Source organism: Phoca vitulina, unplaced genomic scaffold (assembly GCF_004348235.1).
Source record: "Phoca vitulina isolate PV1807 unplaced genomic scaffold, GSC_HSeal_1.0 scaffold4, whole genome shotgun sequence".
NCBI lineage: Eukaryota > Metazoa > Chordata > Mammalia > Carnivora > Phocidae > Phoca > Phoca vitulina.
The window spans coordinates 7,014,149-7,034,640 of record NW_022589707.1 but is presented as its reverse complement, the minus strand read 5'-3'; the positions used below and the strand labels follow the sequence as shown (position 1 = coordinate 7,034,640).

The following is a 20,492-nucleotide window of genomic DNA, read 5'->3' as shown; positions in this document are numbered from 1 at the left end:
TGTGGTCAGCGCTGTGATGCCGCATAAACCACTGGAGCAGAGTCCGCCGTCACCTACCTGTGGTCAGCGCTGGGTTTCGGCCTCCCGGTCCATAGTCTTCTGTTCACGGAGGAGGGCGGGGGGGAGGAGGGCAGGGGCGGGGGAGGTAGAGAAGGCAGAGGAGGCAGGTGCCTTTTATCCTTCTGGAAGCTGATGCCTGGGTTCCCGTCCTTGTCCCCTTCTCCATCGTGTTTGAATGTTCTCCGGGGCTTGGGCAGGGGGTTGATGAAGGGTTTTGCAAGGGAGCCCTCCGAGCTCCTGTCCACACCCTCCAGGGTCTGGTCGCAGGGCCTCCTGCACGAGCCTTTCCTTTCCTCTGCGGCTTCAGGAGCGGGCTCCCTGGCCTCCAGGTCCCAGTGGTGGGACCTGAATTCCGAGCCACGCCCGCCCCCACGGTTCTCAGGAAGGGCAGGCCCATCCTCAGCCTTGTCCGGCAGGCAGTGTGGGGAGTAACAAGTCCCAGGTAACTGGGGATCCAACCCCGCCGACCCATCCTTCAGAGCCTGCTCCAGTTTCTTGACCTGCCTCAGCACGGAGAGGCTATCGTTCGGAAAGCGCTGCTTGCCCAGCCTGGGCTCTCGGCCTCTGCCCAAGCTGGGTGCCAGCTGCCCGGCTGGTTGGCTGAGGTCTTGCCTTGGCTCTGCATCCTGTCCCCCGACTTTCACGGCCCCTTTATTCCTCTCATTTTCCTTGCTCTCTGTCTCGGGCCTGGTTCCATCCTGAACCTCCGTGACCCACGCTCTCACACCATCACTGCTTCTCCTCCCCATCACACAGGACATCAGGTAGTCCTCCTGCCCATCTGCTTTCCTGCCGGGTGCAGGAGTAGGCAACTCCTTTTTCCCTTCCCATTCGGATATCTTGTCCTTTATGCTGAGGGGCTTGTGCAGGGCCCCGCCTCGGGCAGGAGGGCAGGGGTTCTGAATGCCACGGAGCTGCCTCTTGCCCGCCTTGCTGGCTTCTTTAGCGCTGAGATCTGAAGCTGGGTCGCTGATGATCATATTTGAGCTGAACATGTTCTGCTGAAAACAGTCCACTCTTGACTCTAGCATCAGGTTATTGAGACTTTCCAATGAGCTTCTTCTGGGGGGTGAATCCTGATCAGTCTCTGGGAAAGGAATGGGGGACTTAAATGGCAGCCTTCGAGGGTCTTCCCCAGCCTTTGGACCTTCCACCTTGACCCTGAACAAGAAAGACAAACATTGGGTGATGGATTCTTAGTCATTGTTCTCGGCTGGTCATAGAGATTGGCTAGAACTTAGATATAAATACTATATGCTAGCTGTAAGTCACAAACATTGAAACCACCATTTTAAGGAATCACTTTGCTCTTCTTGGGAAGACAGTATTGTGGAATGAAAGGAACTACTGGATTTTGGAATGCAGTAGACTTGAGTTTAAAGCCTAATTCAACCACTGACCAGCTGTGTGACCTTGGACAAACTGTTTCACTTCTCTAAACCTAAGTGTCCTCATCTGTGAAATGGGAATAATAATAATACATATCTACCAGAGTGGCTGAAAACACTGAAAGAGGCAGACCATATTAAGCATCTAGCATGTCGTGAGTGTACAATAAATGTTATTATCATTATTGTTAGCTTGTTTCCCTGATGAAAATAGGGAACATCTCCTGAGGTAAAAGCTTACACAGTCCAGATTTCCTCTGCTTCTGTAATCAACGGATGGGCCTTTGTGATGACTATTTAAAAATTAGAACAATGCCATAAGTCATACAATGTTTGCTAATTCTGGGCTTCATAAGCTCTCCTGACTTGAGTAGGTAAAGCCAAAATTATTGGCTGCATTTGAATTGGACCTCCTCTAGAATGTGAGCCCTACTAGACTGGTTTCTCATGTGGACAGGGATTGCTTCGTTTTGTTGGATTACTTTTAATTTTGGCCTATCTGGGCTACTGCTGAATCCCCAGCACCTAGAACAATGGCAGAGTAGTAGAACATGGTACTCATTAGGCACATGTGACATCCACATTGGACAGAGCAAAAGAATATTTCCATCATTGCTGAAAGTTCTGGCCTAGAACAAACATGTGGGGAGATATGCCTCCAAATGTGATTTTAGGGGATTAGTCAATGCCATGAAGATGTTAAAAGCTCTTTTGAAAGAAAACCAGAAAAACATTTTTAAGCTAGTCTAATGAGAACGGGAGTATCTGTTTCTGAATGCAAAACATTCTTCCACCAGCAAAGGTCATAACTAAGTGGAGTGATCTTGGATGTGCCAAGATTAGCAAGGACGCACGGACCAACTTCATGGTGCATATTTTTTGAATATATAGATCTGACTATATAGGAATTCTGAAACTCCGGTTAAGGTTCACAGTGAGGAATGAATAATTAGCAATTTCATGCATCCTGTTACTATTTAGCTTTCTGCTCCAAAGACTAATAATTGTTTACACGAAGACTTCTCCCTCCACTGGGACGTTAACACGTAAATTGCATTGCTATTTGTGGTTGCACAGCATAAATTAGAAACTTGTGAATAGGCAAACACATTTTCGTATTTTAAATACAGCTATCAAAGCAGAATTCCTTATTTAAATAAACAATTAGCATGCATAACAGAGTGCTTACAAAAGAGAAACACATTTTTTAATTGTCCTGTCACCACTGAGGACATTAGCATGAATTCAGATTTTAGTCAGAAGCAAAAGCAGAATCAGTTTGTTGATATTTTACTGAGAGTTCAAAAGGCAGAAGTTAAAGCCCTCGCTCTCACAGTGCTAGAAGCAAGGTGACAGGACAGACACATAAAAACACAATTCATTAGTTCTTGCTTAATGACAATGGATGATATAACAATAATCATACATATCATACATACTGGTTTCTAAGGATTTATTTATTTTAGAGAGAGAAAGAGAGCACAGCATGAGTGGGGGGAGGGGTAGAGGGAGAGGGAGACTGTCCAACAGACTCCCCACTGAGCCCCATGCAGGGCTCGATGCAGGGCTCGATCCCACGACATGAGATCATGACCGAAATCACAGGTCGGACACTTAACCGACTGAGCCACCCATGTACTGTTAACAATATTGACAACAGATAAATATGGCTTTCAAGTCAGAGGGACCTCGGTTTGAATCTTGGCTGTATTTTTTTCATTTTAAAGTAAGAACTCTCGGGGCACCTGGGTAGCTCAGTTGGTTGAGTATCTGACTCTTTCTTTTTGTTTGTTTGTTTGTTTTTGAGTATCTGACTCTTGATTTTGGCTCAGGTCACAATCTCAGGGTCATGAGATCGAGCCCTGTGTCAGGCTCCACACTGAGCATGGAGCCTGCTTAAGATTCTCTCTCTCCCCCTCTCCCTCTACCCCCCGCGCCAAATAAATAAATAACTCTCTCTTCCTTCCCTAGACTGGAACTTGACTGGTGCAGAGGCCAAATTCATCTTGTTTGCTGTGCCTAGTACGCAGTAAATAGTCAAAAAATACTTGTAAGATGAATGAGTGGATGAGTCAGTACATGTTAACATTCCCAGAGTACAGCACACATTCTAATTCTTGATATTACTAAATGGCAAGGAGTGTTGCAATGATTATAGTTATTGTCTAAGATCCCAGACATCTGGGGTGACCTCACAATCACGGAGGCCTATGTGAAAACTGAAAGAGACGAAGGATGGCTTGCTGGAAGACTGCATGGATTTATGAAGTTCAAGAGAGAGGCAAGGATGATGAAGCCAGAGGCAGAGGGTCCTCTCCATGTGGTTGTTGCACCCAAGGATTTTTTGAGGTCCTGTTTCCAGAAGGACGCTATGGCCCCAGAAGGGGCCAGGGACTGGGGTGCAGAGCTGTGGTCACCAAGCCCACCGTAGAGTGTGAGACAGAGAGTCAGAGGAAAGGGCTTCATCTGGAGAGAAAACAGCACTGTTGAGACAGGATGGGCAAAGCTGGCTTTGCAGACAGATGCAGCTGTAAAGATGTAAGGCTCAAGGATAATTAAAAAGCCCATGCATCCTAGTAGTTAGGAAAACAAATCCTGGGCTGGAATGGGGAGAGGGCCTGAAGCTGCCATGGGCCCATCCTCTCAACAACCGGACACTAGTCAGACCTTCCACTGACCACTGTGGTCTCAGGTTCTGCAGCGCGTGGGGATAATTTCCAGGAGGCGCATCGCAAGGACTCGGAAAAGAACCCGTCCTTAGTCCAAGGAAGTGGGGATAGAGAGGAGGGAAAGGCAGTAGACAAAGGAAGGAAGTGGAGAATCTAGGCTAACGTCTACACTCTCAGGGGAGAAAAGCTCTTACTTGTCAGCCAATTTGTAGCTCAGGCTTTCAGTCTGGATGTGGCTGCCCTTGGCCGGCCTGCACACTGTCATCATGTCAGCACCAAGAGGAGCTCCAAGTCGCCTGGGGGAACAGGGATGCACACTCAGTGAGTCACGACAGCAAATCTAGGGCCCACACCCCAAACTATTTATCCCTGTTGGAGTCCACCCGGGAGTGGGGCGGGGCAGGGGGGGGCGGGATGTCCAACTGCAACACACCCTCCAGAATCCCTGACCCAGGAGAGGGGGCAAGGGCACAGAATCCTGAGATCCTCCTGGATACAGACCCCACACCAACCACCCTCTTCTCATTCAGACCGCATGCCAATCTCACGTGTGTCTGTGCATGCGCACGTGTGTGTAAGCAAAACATAAATACCAGCACAACCTGACACTTTTTCAGGCTCTCTAAAACCTGTGATGAGCTAATAGTCCCCAAAGAAGACATGAGTTGTTTCTTTACTTGAAACAAGAAATATACCACCTGCCAAAGCAGAAACATCTACACAGAGGTCCTCCTGTGCTGGCCCTCGGGCAGGCATGGACGCACCCCGTCCTTGGCCTTGGAGCCCTGCCCGAAGAACCTCTCCCAGCGGCTGCAAACCCAGGGAAGGAAACGCGTAGCCACTAGGTCATCTGTCTGGTCTAAGGAAAAGTAGGTGGTTCTGGCAAACCCCGGAATCCCACGCGCCTCAAACCCGCCAAATATTAAGGACCACGTGGACGCCAAAGCAGCGGCCTCCGCGCAGTAGTGGTTTTACGACACGCCAGGGCCTGACATTCAAATGAAGTGAAGTAGCTGATTAAAATGCATAATTTCAATAGCAAGGCCCATCAGAACTCTGTGCCTTCAACATGAGGACAAATGGACATTGCTCAGGTGGACGTGGCTAGGAAGCTGAGACCCATCGGAGAATGGAGAACGCCAACAGGATGGGAGACGCAGGTCTTCTGTAAAGCATGAACACTGCATGGCTGGTCCCTCCTGATGGGGATGAGGTGACTCTTTGACTTGAGGTTCAAGGAGTACTGAGATACTGGAGATTCACATTTCTTTTCCACTGACCCTCAAGGGAATCCCTCTCAAGTTCCAAGATTCCCATCCCCTCTCCCAGGAGAGTTTCCCTGCCAGGTGACAGGGTGGCTGCCCAAATTCCTGGCCTAGGCATCCCCATCCTGCAAGAAATCAAAGGGCTGAACTTCAAGACATGCATATAACTCCTGGGAATAAGGAGAGGGAGGCCAGAAGCAGGAAGAGGAAAAGAAAAGGAGAGTGAGCTCTGGCTAACAAATTAAAAAGAAGGGGGTTGGGCCTGGTGAGCTGAAAAGACAGGAAGGGAATAGGCTGGTCCAAGAAGGTGTGAGTTAAGGGAGGGGGGCAGAGCTTAGGACTGCCCACGGAGCTCAGCTGCCCCTTACCCAGTCACGTGGCACCCTACCTTTTGGGGTACGGCAGTGCTGAAAGCAAGCCCAGCTCTTTAAAGAAGTCAGGCCTAGGACTCTCCCCTCCCGTTATGGAAGAGAGCCCTGAAGGGCCTTTCAGAACAGGAAGGAACTCATCGCCTCTCTCATAACGCTCCACAAAGCTTCTGGTCAACTATACTTCAATAAAAAAAAAGAAAGAAAAGCTTCTGGAGCCTCTCCATTTGGCTGGACTGAAAGACACTGCCCTTCTATCCTGCATCTGGCAGAGGGCCCGGTGGATGTCAAGGACAGGGGCCACTCCCCCCGCTGCCCGCCTCATGCCTGCACTCTGCACCCACACAGCCAACCGCAGGGATGCAGCCTTGTTCTGCTTGAGCAGCAACTCTCTCCACCACCCTCTTCTTTCAAGCAGACATACCTTTTTCCCTGGCTCTAGAAGCAGGTGCCAGGCTCTGTGCAGGATGTGCCGCGGCCTCAAGGATGAGTAAAATGCGGCGTCTGCCCTCAGGGAGAATACCCAGGACTGTGCTTGGGTCACTACCAGCCCTGGCATCTGGCTTTCCCCAAAAGAAAACAATTTCCCTATACTTCCCAGAAAGCCAGAGCTTTTCCAAAATGAACAAAAGCCATTGTGTCTCATGCACAGAGAACCGTGTATGGAGTCTGAGGTTGAAGGTCACAGAAGCACTTAAACAATATGGTACTGAAGTGAACTCGATTCCCATCGGGCACTAATAACTTCGAGGACTAAAACCACGGTCTCTAGAGAAATAGCTGATGCCATATTCTGAAAAGCAAGTTCAAGTGGGCTTCAGGCGCTGGAACTGAGGGAGCAAAGGACGCCCCCAACACTCAGCAATCAGCCTGCCAGCATTTCTGAATTCACAGAGGAACAGAAAATGCTGCCTCCACAAAGGCATTTTTCCCTTTTCACCTGTGATGTTTAAAAATCATTAATTAGGTGACAAGCCCAGCCTAATTTGCTGATTGGAAGTACTCTGTCACTTATATTACCATAACTTCGCTATCACTTTGTAGATCTGGGATTATAAGACGGAGCTTTACATCTTTACAGCTGCATCTGTCTGCAAGTGTGGTCCACTGGGAATCTGTTCGAGTCCTCTGGCGGACCTCGTTGGGCAGGTAGACTCCGGGGCACCACTCCAACGTCCCAAAACCCACTGTCTGGGCACTGGCCTGAAGCTGCACTTAAATACGGTCAATCAAAGGCCTCGGGTGATTTTTACACAACTCGACATTCTTTATTTCTTCCTGGGCAATTTGGCCTTGTGATCCCGACTGGTTTCCAGGAGGTATAATGAAGGCATGACTAATAAATACACATTTTCCCACTCAACTGCTTTCCATAAAAATAGAACTTCCCATTCACCAGATGGGCTTAATTAGTACTAATAATTTTAATTCAATTTAAAATGTCATACACAATTCTGAAGCTCGATGATGGGTACGTGAAGATACGTTTTAGTGAGATGCTTCTAGTCCATCTCAAAGACCCACGGAAAATGTAATTGCTTCAGCCTGACATTACCAGATTAAAAACCTGTGTTATTTTATAATTCCTTTATGTTTACCCACGAAGGCTTAAAGTTCCAGCCTGACCTCTGAAAACACCATTTTTCTTTTTTTAAGGGCCTTGGAGTACTAAAAGGTGAAGTCATTAATTAAAAAACAAGTTATCTCCCCATGAGAGCATCAAGATTTTTTTTTTTTTAAAGATTTTATTTTATTTATTTGACAGAGAGAGACACAGCGAGAGAGGGAACATAAGCAGGGGGAGTCGGGGAGGGAGAAGCAGGCTTCCCGCCGAGCAGGGAGCCCGATGTGGGACTCGATCCCAGGATTCCGGGATCATGACCTGAGCCGAAGGCAGACGCTTAACGACTGAGCCACCCAGGCGCCCAAGATTTTTTTTTAATTTCTTTTTTTTTTAAAGATTTTATTCATTTATTTGACAGACAGAGACATAGCAAGAGAGGGAACACAAGCAGGGGGACTGGGAGAGGGAGAAGCAGGCTTCCCGCCGAGCAGGGAGCCCGGGACCATGACCTGAGCCGAAGGCAGATGCTTAACGACTGAGCCACCCAGGGGCACCGAGCATCAAGATTTTAAAACAGATATAAAGTGTCCCCCCCCCCCCCAGTAGGAAGGAGGAAGTGACCATATTAGATCTTCTCCTGAACACAGTTCTTACAGGAGAGCCTGAGGGTGCCTGAAGGAGGGAGGGCGTGCAGCCACCAGGGAAAGGAAGGGGGAAGCAGCTCCTTCAGAATCCTGCCCATGCCTGCCTGCCTGCTCTGTTCCCTCCGCTGCCATTTGGGGAACCAGCCTGGTGAAGCCGGTGTAGTCTCCACTGCCCGGAGCCCAGTGAGACAGCTACCTGTGGTCTGAGGCCTGGCCTCTCAGAGTGTTCGCACTCGTAACAGAGCTTTGTTCATGTTTTATTCTGAGCATTGATTAATTGTCCATTTATCATACTACAAATTATACAGGGTGCCACTGAGCTCTCACCAACATTAATAACATTCTTCCTATTAACTCTGCTCGGTTTTTTTGTTTTTTTAACTTTTTTTTTTTTTTAAGATTTTATTTATTTATTTGACAGAGAGACACAGTGAGAGAGGGAACACAAGCAGGGGGAGTGAGAGAGGGAGAAGCAGGCTTCCCGCGGAGCAGGGAGCCCGATGCGGGGCTCGATCCCAGGACCCTGGGATCACGACCTGAGCTGAAGGCAGACGCTTAACGACTGAGCCACCCAGGTGCCCCTCTGCTGGGGTTTTTATGGTACAGCAGGGAGGTAATACATGATCTACAAAAATGTTGCTATCAAAGTCAACCTATAAAAAGAAGTTCAGATATTACTGTTTCAGACATTACTAGAAAAACAAGCTGGGCATGTATAAGCCATGGGGAGTGAGGGGTGGAGAGACTGGTTTTCCCCAAATCTTAAAACAAAAACAGTGATTTAAATAAAAAGTGAAATCTGGAAATGTCAATCAACTAATAAACAAAATGTGATATATATATATATATATATACACACAACGGAATATTATTTAGCCATAAAAAGAAGTGAAGTACTGTTAGATGCCACAATATGGATGCATCTTTGAAAACACAGTAAGTGAAAAAGCTGGACACAAAAAGCCACATACTGTATGATTCCATTTATAGGAAATGTCCAGAGTAGGCAAGTGCATAGAGGGAAAGGGAACTGGGATTGATTGCCAATAAGTAAGGGTTTCTTTTGGGGATGATAGAAATATTCTGGAATTAGATAGTGGTCTTTATAACTACCAATATATAGTGAATAACTACAAGTCACTAAATTGTACACTTCTAACTGGTACATTTTATGTGAGTTATATCTCAAAAATATATGCATCTTCAGTGAAAACAAAAATAAGAAATTTGGGCAGGGGAAGGAGACGGAGTGAGGAATAAAACACACACAACTATAATTTTCCGGTGCTCTCTACTGCTCTGAGGTGAGTATGCTAATTCTGGAATAGAGGTAAATACACATTATATTCACTTGATTCATAAAATGGTCATACTTGATATACTGAATGAAAAAATACAATTTACATCACAAATGACTGCACACTAATACAATTCAATTTTAAATGGTTTTTCCTTGTGTCGCAAATAAAGCTGTAAGTTGTTCAGCTTTAATGATTCTAGTAACTGTTATTTTTATCAGTTTATAAACAGCAAACACAAAATTGAGAAGGAACCACAACAATTACTGCAGAACAAAAATAGTTATTTTTCTCAACTGAGCATTCTTCACAGCAAGCATAGGTGGAAGGTGTTTGTTTTCAGAAACTAAGCTGAGAAGGAAGAAACACGGCACCGTCACAACCACGCAGCTCTGGCTGCGTCGAGCTGCTCAGTGACGCTCCCTCCGAGCCTCTGGAGCCTTCATTCTCGTCTTCTTCAAGCAAAACAGTTTTAAAAAAAAAAACCAACTAAATGGATTGCTCTAGTATTTTACATAATACCTTTATTTTTTTGATTTTGGAGTATTTTCAAAGCAAACCTATTTCTTCACGTTTGGACGAAGACAGAAGACTGAAGCGGGTGAGGAACAAGAGGAGGCAGAGGCTACGCGCCACCTCAGAACCCAGGGGGCCGTTGTGGCGACTCGCAGCCTGCGCTCTTGAACCCAACACTTAAACCATGCCTGCACAAAAACCCCACACACCAGGACCAGAGACTAGGTCCCCAGCGCACCACACCGGGCAAAGACAGTGGCGGTGCCAAGGTAATGATTTTTCTGCTAACAACCATCAAAGTCTTCCTATTTCTAGGAGTTCTGCTTTTGAGCCCAGAAGATTCCCCCTTCAAATAAGAGTGTTCAAGAAGGGTCTAATGAACAAACGAACACATACCATTTTCTTATAGTTACCATATCCATCAACAGATGACTGGATAAACATGTGGTTTAGCTTTACAATGGAATATTATTCGGCCATAAAAAGGAATGAAGGACTTGTACACGCTATGACGTGGATGAACCTTGAAAACACCACGCTAAATGAAGAAAAAAAAAGCAGTGACAAAAGACCAACCATGTTATATGATTCCATTTATGTGAAATGTCCAGGACAGGCAACACAACAGAGACAGAAAGCAGATTAGTTGGGTGGGGGAAGGGGTAACTGGGTGATAGGCATTAAGGAGGGCACGTGATGTGATGAGCACTGAGTGTTATGTGCAAATGATCACTGAACTCTATCTTTGAAACTAATAATACCTTATATGTTTTTTTTTAATTTTTTTATTGTTATGTTAATCCCCATACATTAAATCATTAGTTTTAGATGTAGTGTTCCATGATTCATTGTTTGTGCATAACACCCAGTGCTCCATGCAGAACGTGCCCTCCTCAATACCCATCACCAGGCTAACCCATCCTCCCACCCCCCTCCCCTCTAGAACCCTCAGTTTGTTTTTCAGAGTCCATCGTCTCTCATGGTTCTTCTCCCCCTCCGATTTCCCCCCCTTCATTCTTCCCCTCCTACCTTATATGTTAATTAAAAAGAAAAAAGCAGATTAGTTGTTGCCAGGGCTGGGTAAGGGGAGGTGGGGAGTGACTGCTAACAGGTACGGGGTTTTTTTTGCGGGGTTTGGGGGGAGAAGTGATGAAAATGTTCTAAATTAGGTAGTGGTGATGGTTGTACCAGTGAATAGGCTAAAGACCACGTGATTGTACACTTTAAAAAGGGTGAATTTTATGGTATGTGAATTGTATCTTAATAAAGCTGTCATGGAAAAAAAAAGAAAAAAAGCAGGAAGGACTGCTGAAAGGGAGGAGTCCTGGCCCCACCACAGACCCAGTGAATCAGACCGCCAGAGGGCCCCAGGAATATGCATTTCTAAGCTCCCCAGGGAATTCATGCTACAGTCTAAGAGCCCATAATCCATATTTATTTTCCTGCCGCTTGTGTCCTGAGTCGGCAACAGAAACACTCTCCTACGCCCTCTGCTTTGGAAGTCTTTTACTCCAGTGTGTGCTCCTATTTCAGAGCACCTCTAAAACCTGATGGAGGAGGTATCAACACAGAGTGAGTTGCTCCTGTCCCTCGAGCCCAAGGGTAAATGCTTCAAGTACTGTGTCCCTATGCAGACTTCAATACCAAGGCTTGTTTTCATTCTAAAGGAGGCCTAGGACAAAAAGTATAATCTGAGTAATTTTAAGACTTTCTGTGGGTATGAAAACTCAGTTACCGGACAATCATATTTTCTTTTAACAAGTTGGTCAGTATTTTCCTGACCTACACCTGTCAGTTTGTCTGACAAATGAAGCCACTGGGAATCTGTGGCTAGAGCAGCCTAGCAGCAGGCTAGACCACACTTTGTGATGCTCCTAAGGCCAGAGGCAGCTGAAGATTTTTATTCTCACTACGTATAAACCCGGTTTTCACACCTGCAGAACATTCTTATGTACAGAGATGTATTTGGCCACCTTCGTAGAATGGAAACACATTTTCGCTTGACAATATTTGCAAACCATGCTTTTTCCGTCACTCACTTGCAATGCAGAAATACTTCCATATGTTGCCTTTAGGTTGTCCATTTTGTAGAGGGTAAAAAGAGAAAAAGTACAATTAGGTGGCCATACGAGCGCTAAGCTACGGTGTCTATATGGTTCTAGCGCTGTCAGCCCTCCCGAGTGAATGCTTGCAACTACTGCTGTGACCTCTCTGGAAAAAGTTACTATGCGTTTGCCACAAATCATCAAAGTATGAGTTATGAAATTATGAGATATGCTCACACTGCCAAAATATGGCTTAAGAATCTGAATTCTGGTAAATATATTTTAAGTAAAAAAGTACAGGGGCTCCAGGCTGGCTCAGTTGGTGGAGCATGTGACTACTGATCTGGGGATTGTGAGTTCAAGCCCCACGTTGGGTGTAGAGCCTAATTAAAAACAAACAAACAAACAAACAAACAAACCCTGCATTGCAATGGTATTATCCTCATTTAAAAAAATTAAAAGTATAATTTCTTTTTTTTGTTTATTATAGGTCACCAAACTGGGAGGACTCAGGTTCTAACTTCTTTCAACCCCAAATATTTATTTTTTTATTTTTATTTTTTAAAGATTTTATTTATTTATTTGACACAGAGAGAGCACGAACAGGAGACAGAGAGCAAGCACAAGCAGGGGGAACCGCAGGCAGGGGAGAAGCAGGCTCCCTGGGGAGAAGGAGGCTGCCTGCTTCTGAGCAAGGAGCCCGATGCGGGACTCGATCCCAGGACCCCGGGATCATGACCGGAGCCGAAGGCAGCTGCTCAACCAACTGAGCCACCCAGGCGCCCCAACCCCAAATATTTAAACTTGCTCTTCTTTCTCTCTGTTCTGGGCTGGCCAGAAACCACTTCTTATTTCTAACTTCTATGGAAGTCTGGAGTCTGCTTCTCCCTCTCCTTCTGTGATCTCTCTTGCTCTCACTCTCTCTCAAATAAATAAATAAATAAATAAATCTTTAAGGAAAAAAAAGAATCCTAAATATGGAAAAACATATGCATAAATGTTTATAGGTATTACTTATAATATTGCAAACTTAAAAATAACTTAAATGTCAAACAATATAATGGTAACATAAACTATGATATAGTTATTTGATGCAATATTATAGAGCACATTAAATTATGTTTAAAGAGGGGCTCCCGGCTGGCTCACTCTTGATCTCGGGGTGGTGAGTTTGAGCCCCACACTGGGTGCAGAGATTACTTTAAAAAAAAAACTGTGTTGGGGTGCCCTGGTGGCTCAGTGGGTTAGGCCTCTGACTCTTGGTTTCTGCTCAGGTCATGATCTCAGGATCCTGGGATGGAGCCTCATGTGCCTCCCAGCTCAGCAGGGAGTCTGCTTCTCTGCCTCTCTGCCCCTCCCCCTGCTCTCATGCTCAAATGAATAAAAATAAATAAAAAATAAATAAAAATAAATCTTAAAAAAAAAAACAAACTGTGCTTAAGGAGAATACAATTCTGTAAGGACAGAAAGGAGATTAGTGCTTGCCTAGGCTGAGAGTGGGTAGGGCAAGAAAAATGGGAGTGATTGCTAATGGGTATGGGGTTTCTTTCTGAGACGATGAAAATGTCCTAAAATTGATTGTGGTGACGGTTGCACAACTCTGTAAACATGCTAAAAACCATTAAACTGTACCCTTTAAATGGGCGAACTGTAATGTATGTGAAGTATATCTCAATAAAACTCTTATTTAAAAAAATAAATTTCTGTGGGTGTCTCGGTCTGCCCTGTGGCGCCCCCAGCAGGCCCTTGGTTGCCTTGCAGCCACAACCAGGCCTGCAGGGCGTTGGCTCACCTGAACCCCTCCCGCCACCACGTGCTTTGCTACCGCACAGCAATCTCCAAAATGGAAGCGTAAGTGACACTGTATTCTCATTACCTCCTTCCCCTTAGTTGACCACCAGGACCTGTATTCTGGCCTCCCACTTCCCAGTACAGCTGTTTCATTGGGTCCAAAGAGAGATTATATGGAAACCTACAGCTAACAGAAAAATAATCATATAATTCATTCTTCCAACTAACAGTTGTGTCTACTGTGCAAAGGGAACTGAGTGAAGCCTGGGAGAAATATAAAATAAAGACACTGATTTGCCCTCTGAGAGTTTTCATTCTTGTACAGGAAAGATGATGCACAAGACAATACTGTATTATACACTTGGAAGTTGCTAAGGGAGTAGATCTTAAATGTTCTCACTACATACACACACACGTTAACTGTGTGAGGTGACAGTGTGTTAACTAACCTTCACAGTGTATACATATATCATCTAATCATATCATCGTGTTGTATACTTTAAACTTATACAAAGTTATATGTCAATTATATCTCAATAAAGCTGGGGGGAAAGATGCACATGAGTGCCTCCAATGCAAAACACAATATGATAAGCAAAACAGTGAAAGCAAGATGCCTTTGTAGATCTGGGCTCGAAGGATGGGCTGAATTTCCTTTGGGGTATAAGGGTGAAGGCACAGATGTTTGCATAATCTCAGGACAACTAAACGTTGAAGCACAAACCACAGAATGAAAAGCAGCACCAATTCCGTAAGGAGATTACACTGAACTGAGGGCTGGATTCCTTTCAGGGGTCAATCAAGTGAACAAAGGCAGAATCTGTGAACACAATTTGTGTAGATTTTCTGAAAGCTTTTACCAAGATACTACTGTAAGCGTAACGACCTTACATATTTTTTTATTTGGAAATGATTTCAGTTTGCAGTACAGTTGCCAGAATTTTACAGAAAACTCTTCTAAACCCTTTATACAAATTTACCAAGTTTTAACATTCTCTCAATGGAAGACTGCTTTAAAATGCTGTTTTGGAGGCTTAGGGAAAATAAGTTCTAGGCAGGCACTAGAAGTCTTGAGTGCTCATGAATCCAAAAGAAAACAGAATCTTACAAAACCAGTTTACTGAAGTAAGCAAGCACAGCCAGGTCCAAAAGACAACTCGACCTCCAACCTACCCCAACCCTCCACCAGGACCTCCCAGGAGGACACTGAAAACTTTAAAACCAGAATACCAGACATGGAAGACAAGCTAGGAAAACACTGAAAAATACAAAAGAGTGGGGGGGGGGGGGGGGGGGTTGGGGGGGCCACCACTATATATTAAAACATACTATAAAGCCTCTATAACTAAAACAGTGTGCTACCGCCAGAAGAATAGATAAATAGACTGGTGGAACAAAATAGAAAGCCTAGACCCAACTACACATAGAACTTTATATATGATAGGGGCACCTGGGTGGCTCAGTCGGTTAAACGTCTGCCTTCGGCTCAGGTCCTGATCTCAGGGTCCTGGAATGGAGCCCTGCATCAGGCTCCCTACTCAGCAGTGAGTCTATTTCTCTTCCCCTCTGCCCCTCCATCGGCTTGTGCTCTCTCTCTCTCACTCTCTCTCTCAAATAAAAAACAGAAAAGAACTTTATATATGATAAAGGTGGCATCTTAAATCACTAGGGCAAAAGTGGACTTTTTAATAAATGATGCTGTAATAACCAAATAGGCCAAAAATGTTCAAGTAAGATCACACTGCAACTCTCATGTGCCTGGGGCTCCTGGCTGACTCAGTGTGTAGAGCATATGACTCTTGGTCTCAGGGTAGTGAGTTCAAGCCCCACATTGGGCATGGAGCCTACTTAAAAAAAAAAATATGATGTACCTGCAGTTCTAGTGAACTGAGGATAATCCGCATCTTTTTCAGAGCCAGAAAACCAGCTGCAGGCAAGAACTAGTTTCACAAGGGGACTGCAGCCTTGAGGGGCTAACAGGAGACCTTGAAGGATCTGACCAGTGCCTGCCATAACTCCCGAAGGGCTCCAACTGCCTCAGAACCTGCTATGATTTCAATGAAGTTTTTAAAAGTCTGATTCTTGAGGCGCCTGGGTGGCTCAGTTGGTTAAGCGTCTGCCTTTGGCTCAGGTCATGATCTCAGGCCCGGGATCGAGTCACACATCATGCTCCCTGCTCACTGGGGAGCCTGCTTCTCCCTCTGCCTGCCACTCCCCCTGCTCGTGTGCACTTGCGTGCTCTCTCTCTGACAAATAAATAAAATCTTTATTATTTTTTAAAGACTTTATTTATTTATTTATTTGACAGAGAGAGAGAGCGAGAGCAGGAACACAAGCAGGGGGAGTGGGAAAGGGAGAAGCAGGCTTCCCGCTGAGCAGGGAGCCCCATGCGGGGCTTGATCCCAGGACCCTGGGATCATGACCTGAGCCAAAGGCAGATGCTTAATGACTGAGCCACCCAGGCGCCCCTAAATAAAATCTTTAAAAAAAAAAAAAGTCTGATTCTTTTTCTAGGGCAGCCCTAGAGCTTATAATACATTTGTGCAGCACCTGATATCCATACTATACACACATTATAACATATATAACCCCCCTCCCTCCCACCAATTTCCAGGTGTGTTACTGTTATCCTTATTTTGAAGGTGAGAAGATCAAGGTTCAGAGACTTGCCCAGAATCACAACTGTTTAAGAGACAGAACAGGGGGGCCCCTGGGTGGCACAATCCGTTAAGTGTCTGACTCCTGGTTTCAGCTCAGGTCATGACCTTAGGGTCCTGGGATCGCGTCCTGGGATCGAGCCCTGTGTTGAGCCCCATGTCAGGCTCCTTGCTCAGCGTGCAGTCTGCTGGAGATTCTCTTCTCCCTCTGCCCTTCCCACCATGCTCGCTCTTTCTCGCTCTCTCTAAAATAAATAAATAAAATCTTTAAAAAAATAAAAGAGAGAGAACAGGGAATTTGTAACTCTCTACTCCAAATTCTATATTTTGGCCCTCAAACCTCCTCTGCTCTCTCAGCACCTTCAACTAGAACCAGCCTGGATTGACACCTCTCACAACCTGATGCAAGAATCTGCTAATTGGTGATGCCAAGAGACCCGGGGGGACAGTAACCTCAGAGTCTGACCCACAGGGGTCAGGCTCCTTAGGGGAGCCTGACTTTCTTCTAAGGGCAGCAAGCAGGAAATAGCTTTCATTCATAACCTTTGGGAAGGTCAGGGTAAAGAAATTAGCACTGTTACATCCTGTGATCTGTCAGGCATTGATTTAAGCACTTTACAAACATAATTCTAGAAGTAATGCATCGCCCAAGACAAATGAAAACGTATGTCCACATATGTTCTTCTACACTAATATTCATACCAGCATTATTCATAATGGCCATAAAGTAGAAATAATCCAAACGCCATCAACTGATGAACAGATAACTAAATGTGGTATATCCATACCATGGAATATTCTTCAGTCATAAAAGCAACGAAGTACTGATACATGTTACAACGTGAACCTTGAAAACATTACGCTAAATGAACAGAAGCCAGTCACAAAAGCCCATACATGGTTTGAGTCCATTTATCTGAAATGTCCAGAACAGGGAAAGCTATAGAGACATAAAGTAGATAAGTGGTCGCTTAGGGTTGAGGGGAAAGGAGAGGGAGTTAGGGGGTGACAGCTAAGGGGTGCGAATGGGTTTCTTCTTCCCTGTGGTGGTGGTTGCACAACTCTGTGAATATACTAAAAGCCATCAAATTGTATGCTTTCAGTAGATGAATTTTTATGGTAAGTAAATTATTCCTCAATAAAGCTATTACCAAAAAAAGAAAGGAAGGGGGTGGGCAGAGGAAGGAAAGAAGGATCAATCCAAGCATCCAGCACCATGTACCAAGCACATAATAGGAAGTCATAAGCGCATCAGTGAGATTTTAAAAGAGACATGTCTGGTCCCAAAGCCCTTGCTCCAGAATGCCATTACTTCCTTCACAAGCAGTATCTCTGACGAAGTACTTAGCGAACGAATCCAAGAAACTAGGATACTTATGAATACAGTGGTAAAACAAATGAACACAAAACGGTCACAGAAACATAACACGGGTAGTAGATATGGCAGGCGCTATGCGGAGCTTGCCTACCTCACAAGCAGGTCCCCTTTTCTACAAACTGTCCTATCCCTCAGCCGAAGGGTTCCAGGGTCGCCGGCAGCCATGTTTGAATGATGATCCCACCCACACCCACAGCTGATTGGCTCTAGAGGAGGCCTGACTCAAGCCGGGCCAATCAGATTCCACTCCTAGGAAGTTGCGCCGATCTGCGTGGCTGGAACATGGAATCCGGAGCCTGCGAGGGAGCCATTTCCCAGCTTGTGGAGTAAGGAGCCGGGAGGCCTGCGCTGTTGGGGAGACTGATGCCAGTGCGCAGATGGCTTGGCAGCCCCTGGATCCAGTCCCCTTTTGAGGCTAGGCTGCAGTCCTGCCCGTGGGTTCCACGAGACATCTTCATATCTTTGTTTAAGCAACAAAAGAATCCCCCCCGCAACGCCTAGTGCCGTGTTAAATCTGTGTTCATCTGCTATGTTCAACGACTTTCCCAAAGCGAAAAAGTAAAACTACTGTATGTGTGAGATTTTGGGGGGGAAGATATTTATTTATTTATTTATTTAAGATTTCATTTATTTATTTGACAGAGACACGGCGAGGGAGGAAACACAAGCAGGAGGAGTGGGAGAGGGAGAAGCAGGCTCCCCGCTGAGCAGGGAGCGATGCGGGACTCGATCCCCGGACCCTGGGACCCTGACCTGAGCTGAAGGCAGATGCTTAACGACTGAGCCACCCAGGAGCCACAGATTTTATTTATTTTTTAGAGAGAGAGAGGGCACAGAGAGAGAGTGAAAAGCAGATTCCTAGCTGAGTAGAGAGCCTGACCTGGGGCTCCACCCCAGGACCCTGGGATCAGGACCTGAGCCCTAGGCAGACGCTTAACCGGCTGAGCCATCCAGGCGCCCCTGTATGTGTGAGTTTTAAACATGAATCTGCATCGATATCCGTGAAGCTGAGCAAGCTTCAGCTACTAAGGAAACTAAACCCCGCCTTGGGTTTGCCTCCAGCCTGGCACAGGAGGTTGGGTGCGAAGTGATCATTCCCGTGACACGATTGAGGGGCAGAAGAGCAGCTCTCAAGAAGTCCTTTTCCCTCCCTGAGGCTCTTCATGACACTGGAGGTGCTGGAAACTTCTTAGTAAAGCTATCATGAGACCTAACCTTTCCAAGGACTTTAAGAGCGTATTATAAGCATTACTGCAGGAGAGCTGCTGAACCCTTGGATGAACCCTTAAATAAGACATGGTATCAGAAGGTGAACATTCTCCTTCCTTCCCAATAAAACCTCACTGAAAAAACTCTAGCTTTATATTGGAATGGACTAATGAGAGGTTACTGTGGGTAAATGAACAAATAAAAGGCATGCATGCCTTCTTCAGTTCTTATTTTAGATCTACAATATACATACAAGAAAGCAGATACCACATCTCTCCCACACACACACACTGGCAGGAACACGTTTGAATGAAAAATATTTCTAAGAGTTTTGCATAGTCTGGACACCAGAAGGAAGAGCTGACAGGAGGGAAGGGATGGACGAGTCCTTTTCCCATCCCTCTGTCTATTTATGGGAGCCATTTCCCTTCAGGAAATGCTGAGCCCCTTCTCCCAGGACCCTGTTGGGAATGACGCCTGCACTGGCTGACCCAGCCTTCCACATCCTTCTCCTGGCCTCAGCAATTCTCCCCTCGTGACCCAGTCAGTACTGGGAACCCAGCCTGTAAATGACAGTGCTTTTAGAGGCCCCAGTCTAGTGAGGAAATTCAAAGAGAAAAGGGAGGGTGGGAGAGACACACCACGAAGCCAGAAAGCCCCTGGCGTGGCAAAGCTCCTAAATCTGAACATGGTATCAAAGGGGATGAAAGGGGATGAATCAGGAGGAAGTTGGGGCTAGAAACGATGACACTGTGGCCCAGGAGTTTTGTAGCTCCCCTAGCTTTGGTCACCTGGCTGGGTGGTGGCAGAGGCAGGAGCAGGACCCAGGGCTCCTGTCGCCCCATCTAGGGCTCAGTCACCAGCTCCATACTCTTTTCCTTTCATGTTTCAATGGAAAGCTGTCCCAGGGGAACTTGGGTCTATTGTGTCCTTGATGAAGGTGGTTCGCTTCTCTTCTTGGTCTTCTCTTTTTGGTCATCTGGGGTTTGGGTTGGTTTTTGTTTTTGTTTTTGTTTTATTTTATTTTTTTAAAGATTTTATTTATTTATTTATTTGACAGAGAGAGAGACAGTGAGAGAGGGAACACAAGCAGGGGGAGTGGAAGAGGGAGAAGCAGGCTTCCTGCGGAGCAGGGAGCCCGATGCGGGGCTCCATCCCAGGATCCTGGGATCATGACCTGAGCCAAAGGCAGACGCTTAACGACTGAGCCACCCAGGCGCCCCTGTTTTTGTTTTAGAGGTGAGAAATGTCCTTTGTTATTAGGACATTGAGGGATTTTTAAAAAGCAACAAAAGCAAAAATGTTTGCCCCACAGATGCCAGGTAATATTTGCCTCACAGATGCCAGGTAATATTAGTCACTGGCTCCCAGGGAATGCTTTTTCTTCTTTTACAAAAAAATTAATGAATATATATAGTGTTCAGAGCTTCCCTGCCCTATACCAGGGAGAAAAAGAGACTTAGTGTTAGCAGATCAAAGAAAATGAACTGGAGAATGAGGGTAAGACAGAAAAGTAGAGACTGAGAATCAGAAAGACAAAGACTGAAAACCAAAGAAACAGGGAAAGAATGGCAGTAAAACACGGAGAGGAGAGACCCAACAAAAAACTGCCAAGACACAGACCAACAGGGAGGCTATGG

The 20,492-nt window shown here is 45.7% G+C and overlaps 1 protein-coding gene across 1 annotated transcript in view; it reads right to left on the bottom strand.

The window, feature by feature from the left end:
• Nucleotides 1-20,492, bottom strand: part of DENND2A (DENN domain containing 2A) — a 100,360-nt gene that overhangs the window by 68,304 nt on the left and 11,564 nt on the right. The window contains exons 2-3 of the mRNA XM_032401453.1: nt 4,312-4,413; nt 58-1,221 (exon numbers count right to left, since the gene is read on the bottom strand). Coding sequence (XP_032257344.1) covers nt 58-1,221; nt 4,312-4,385 — 1,238 coding nt within the window. The 5' untranslated portion in view covers nt 4,386-4,413. The remainder of the gene's footprint in view (nt 1-57; nt 1,222-4,311; nt 4,414-20,492) is intronic.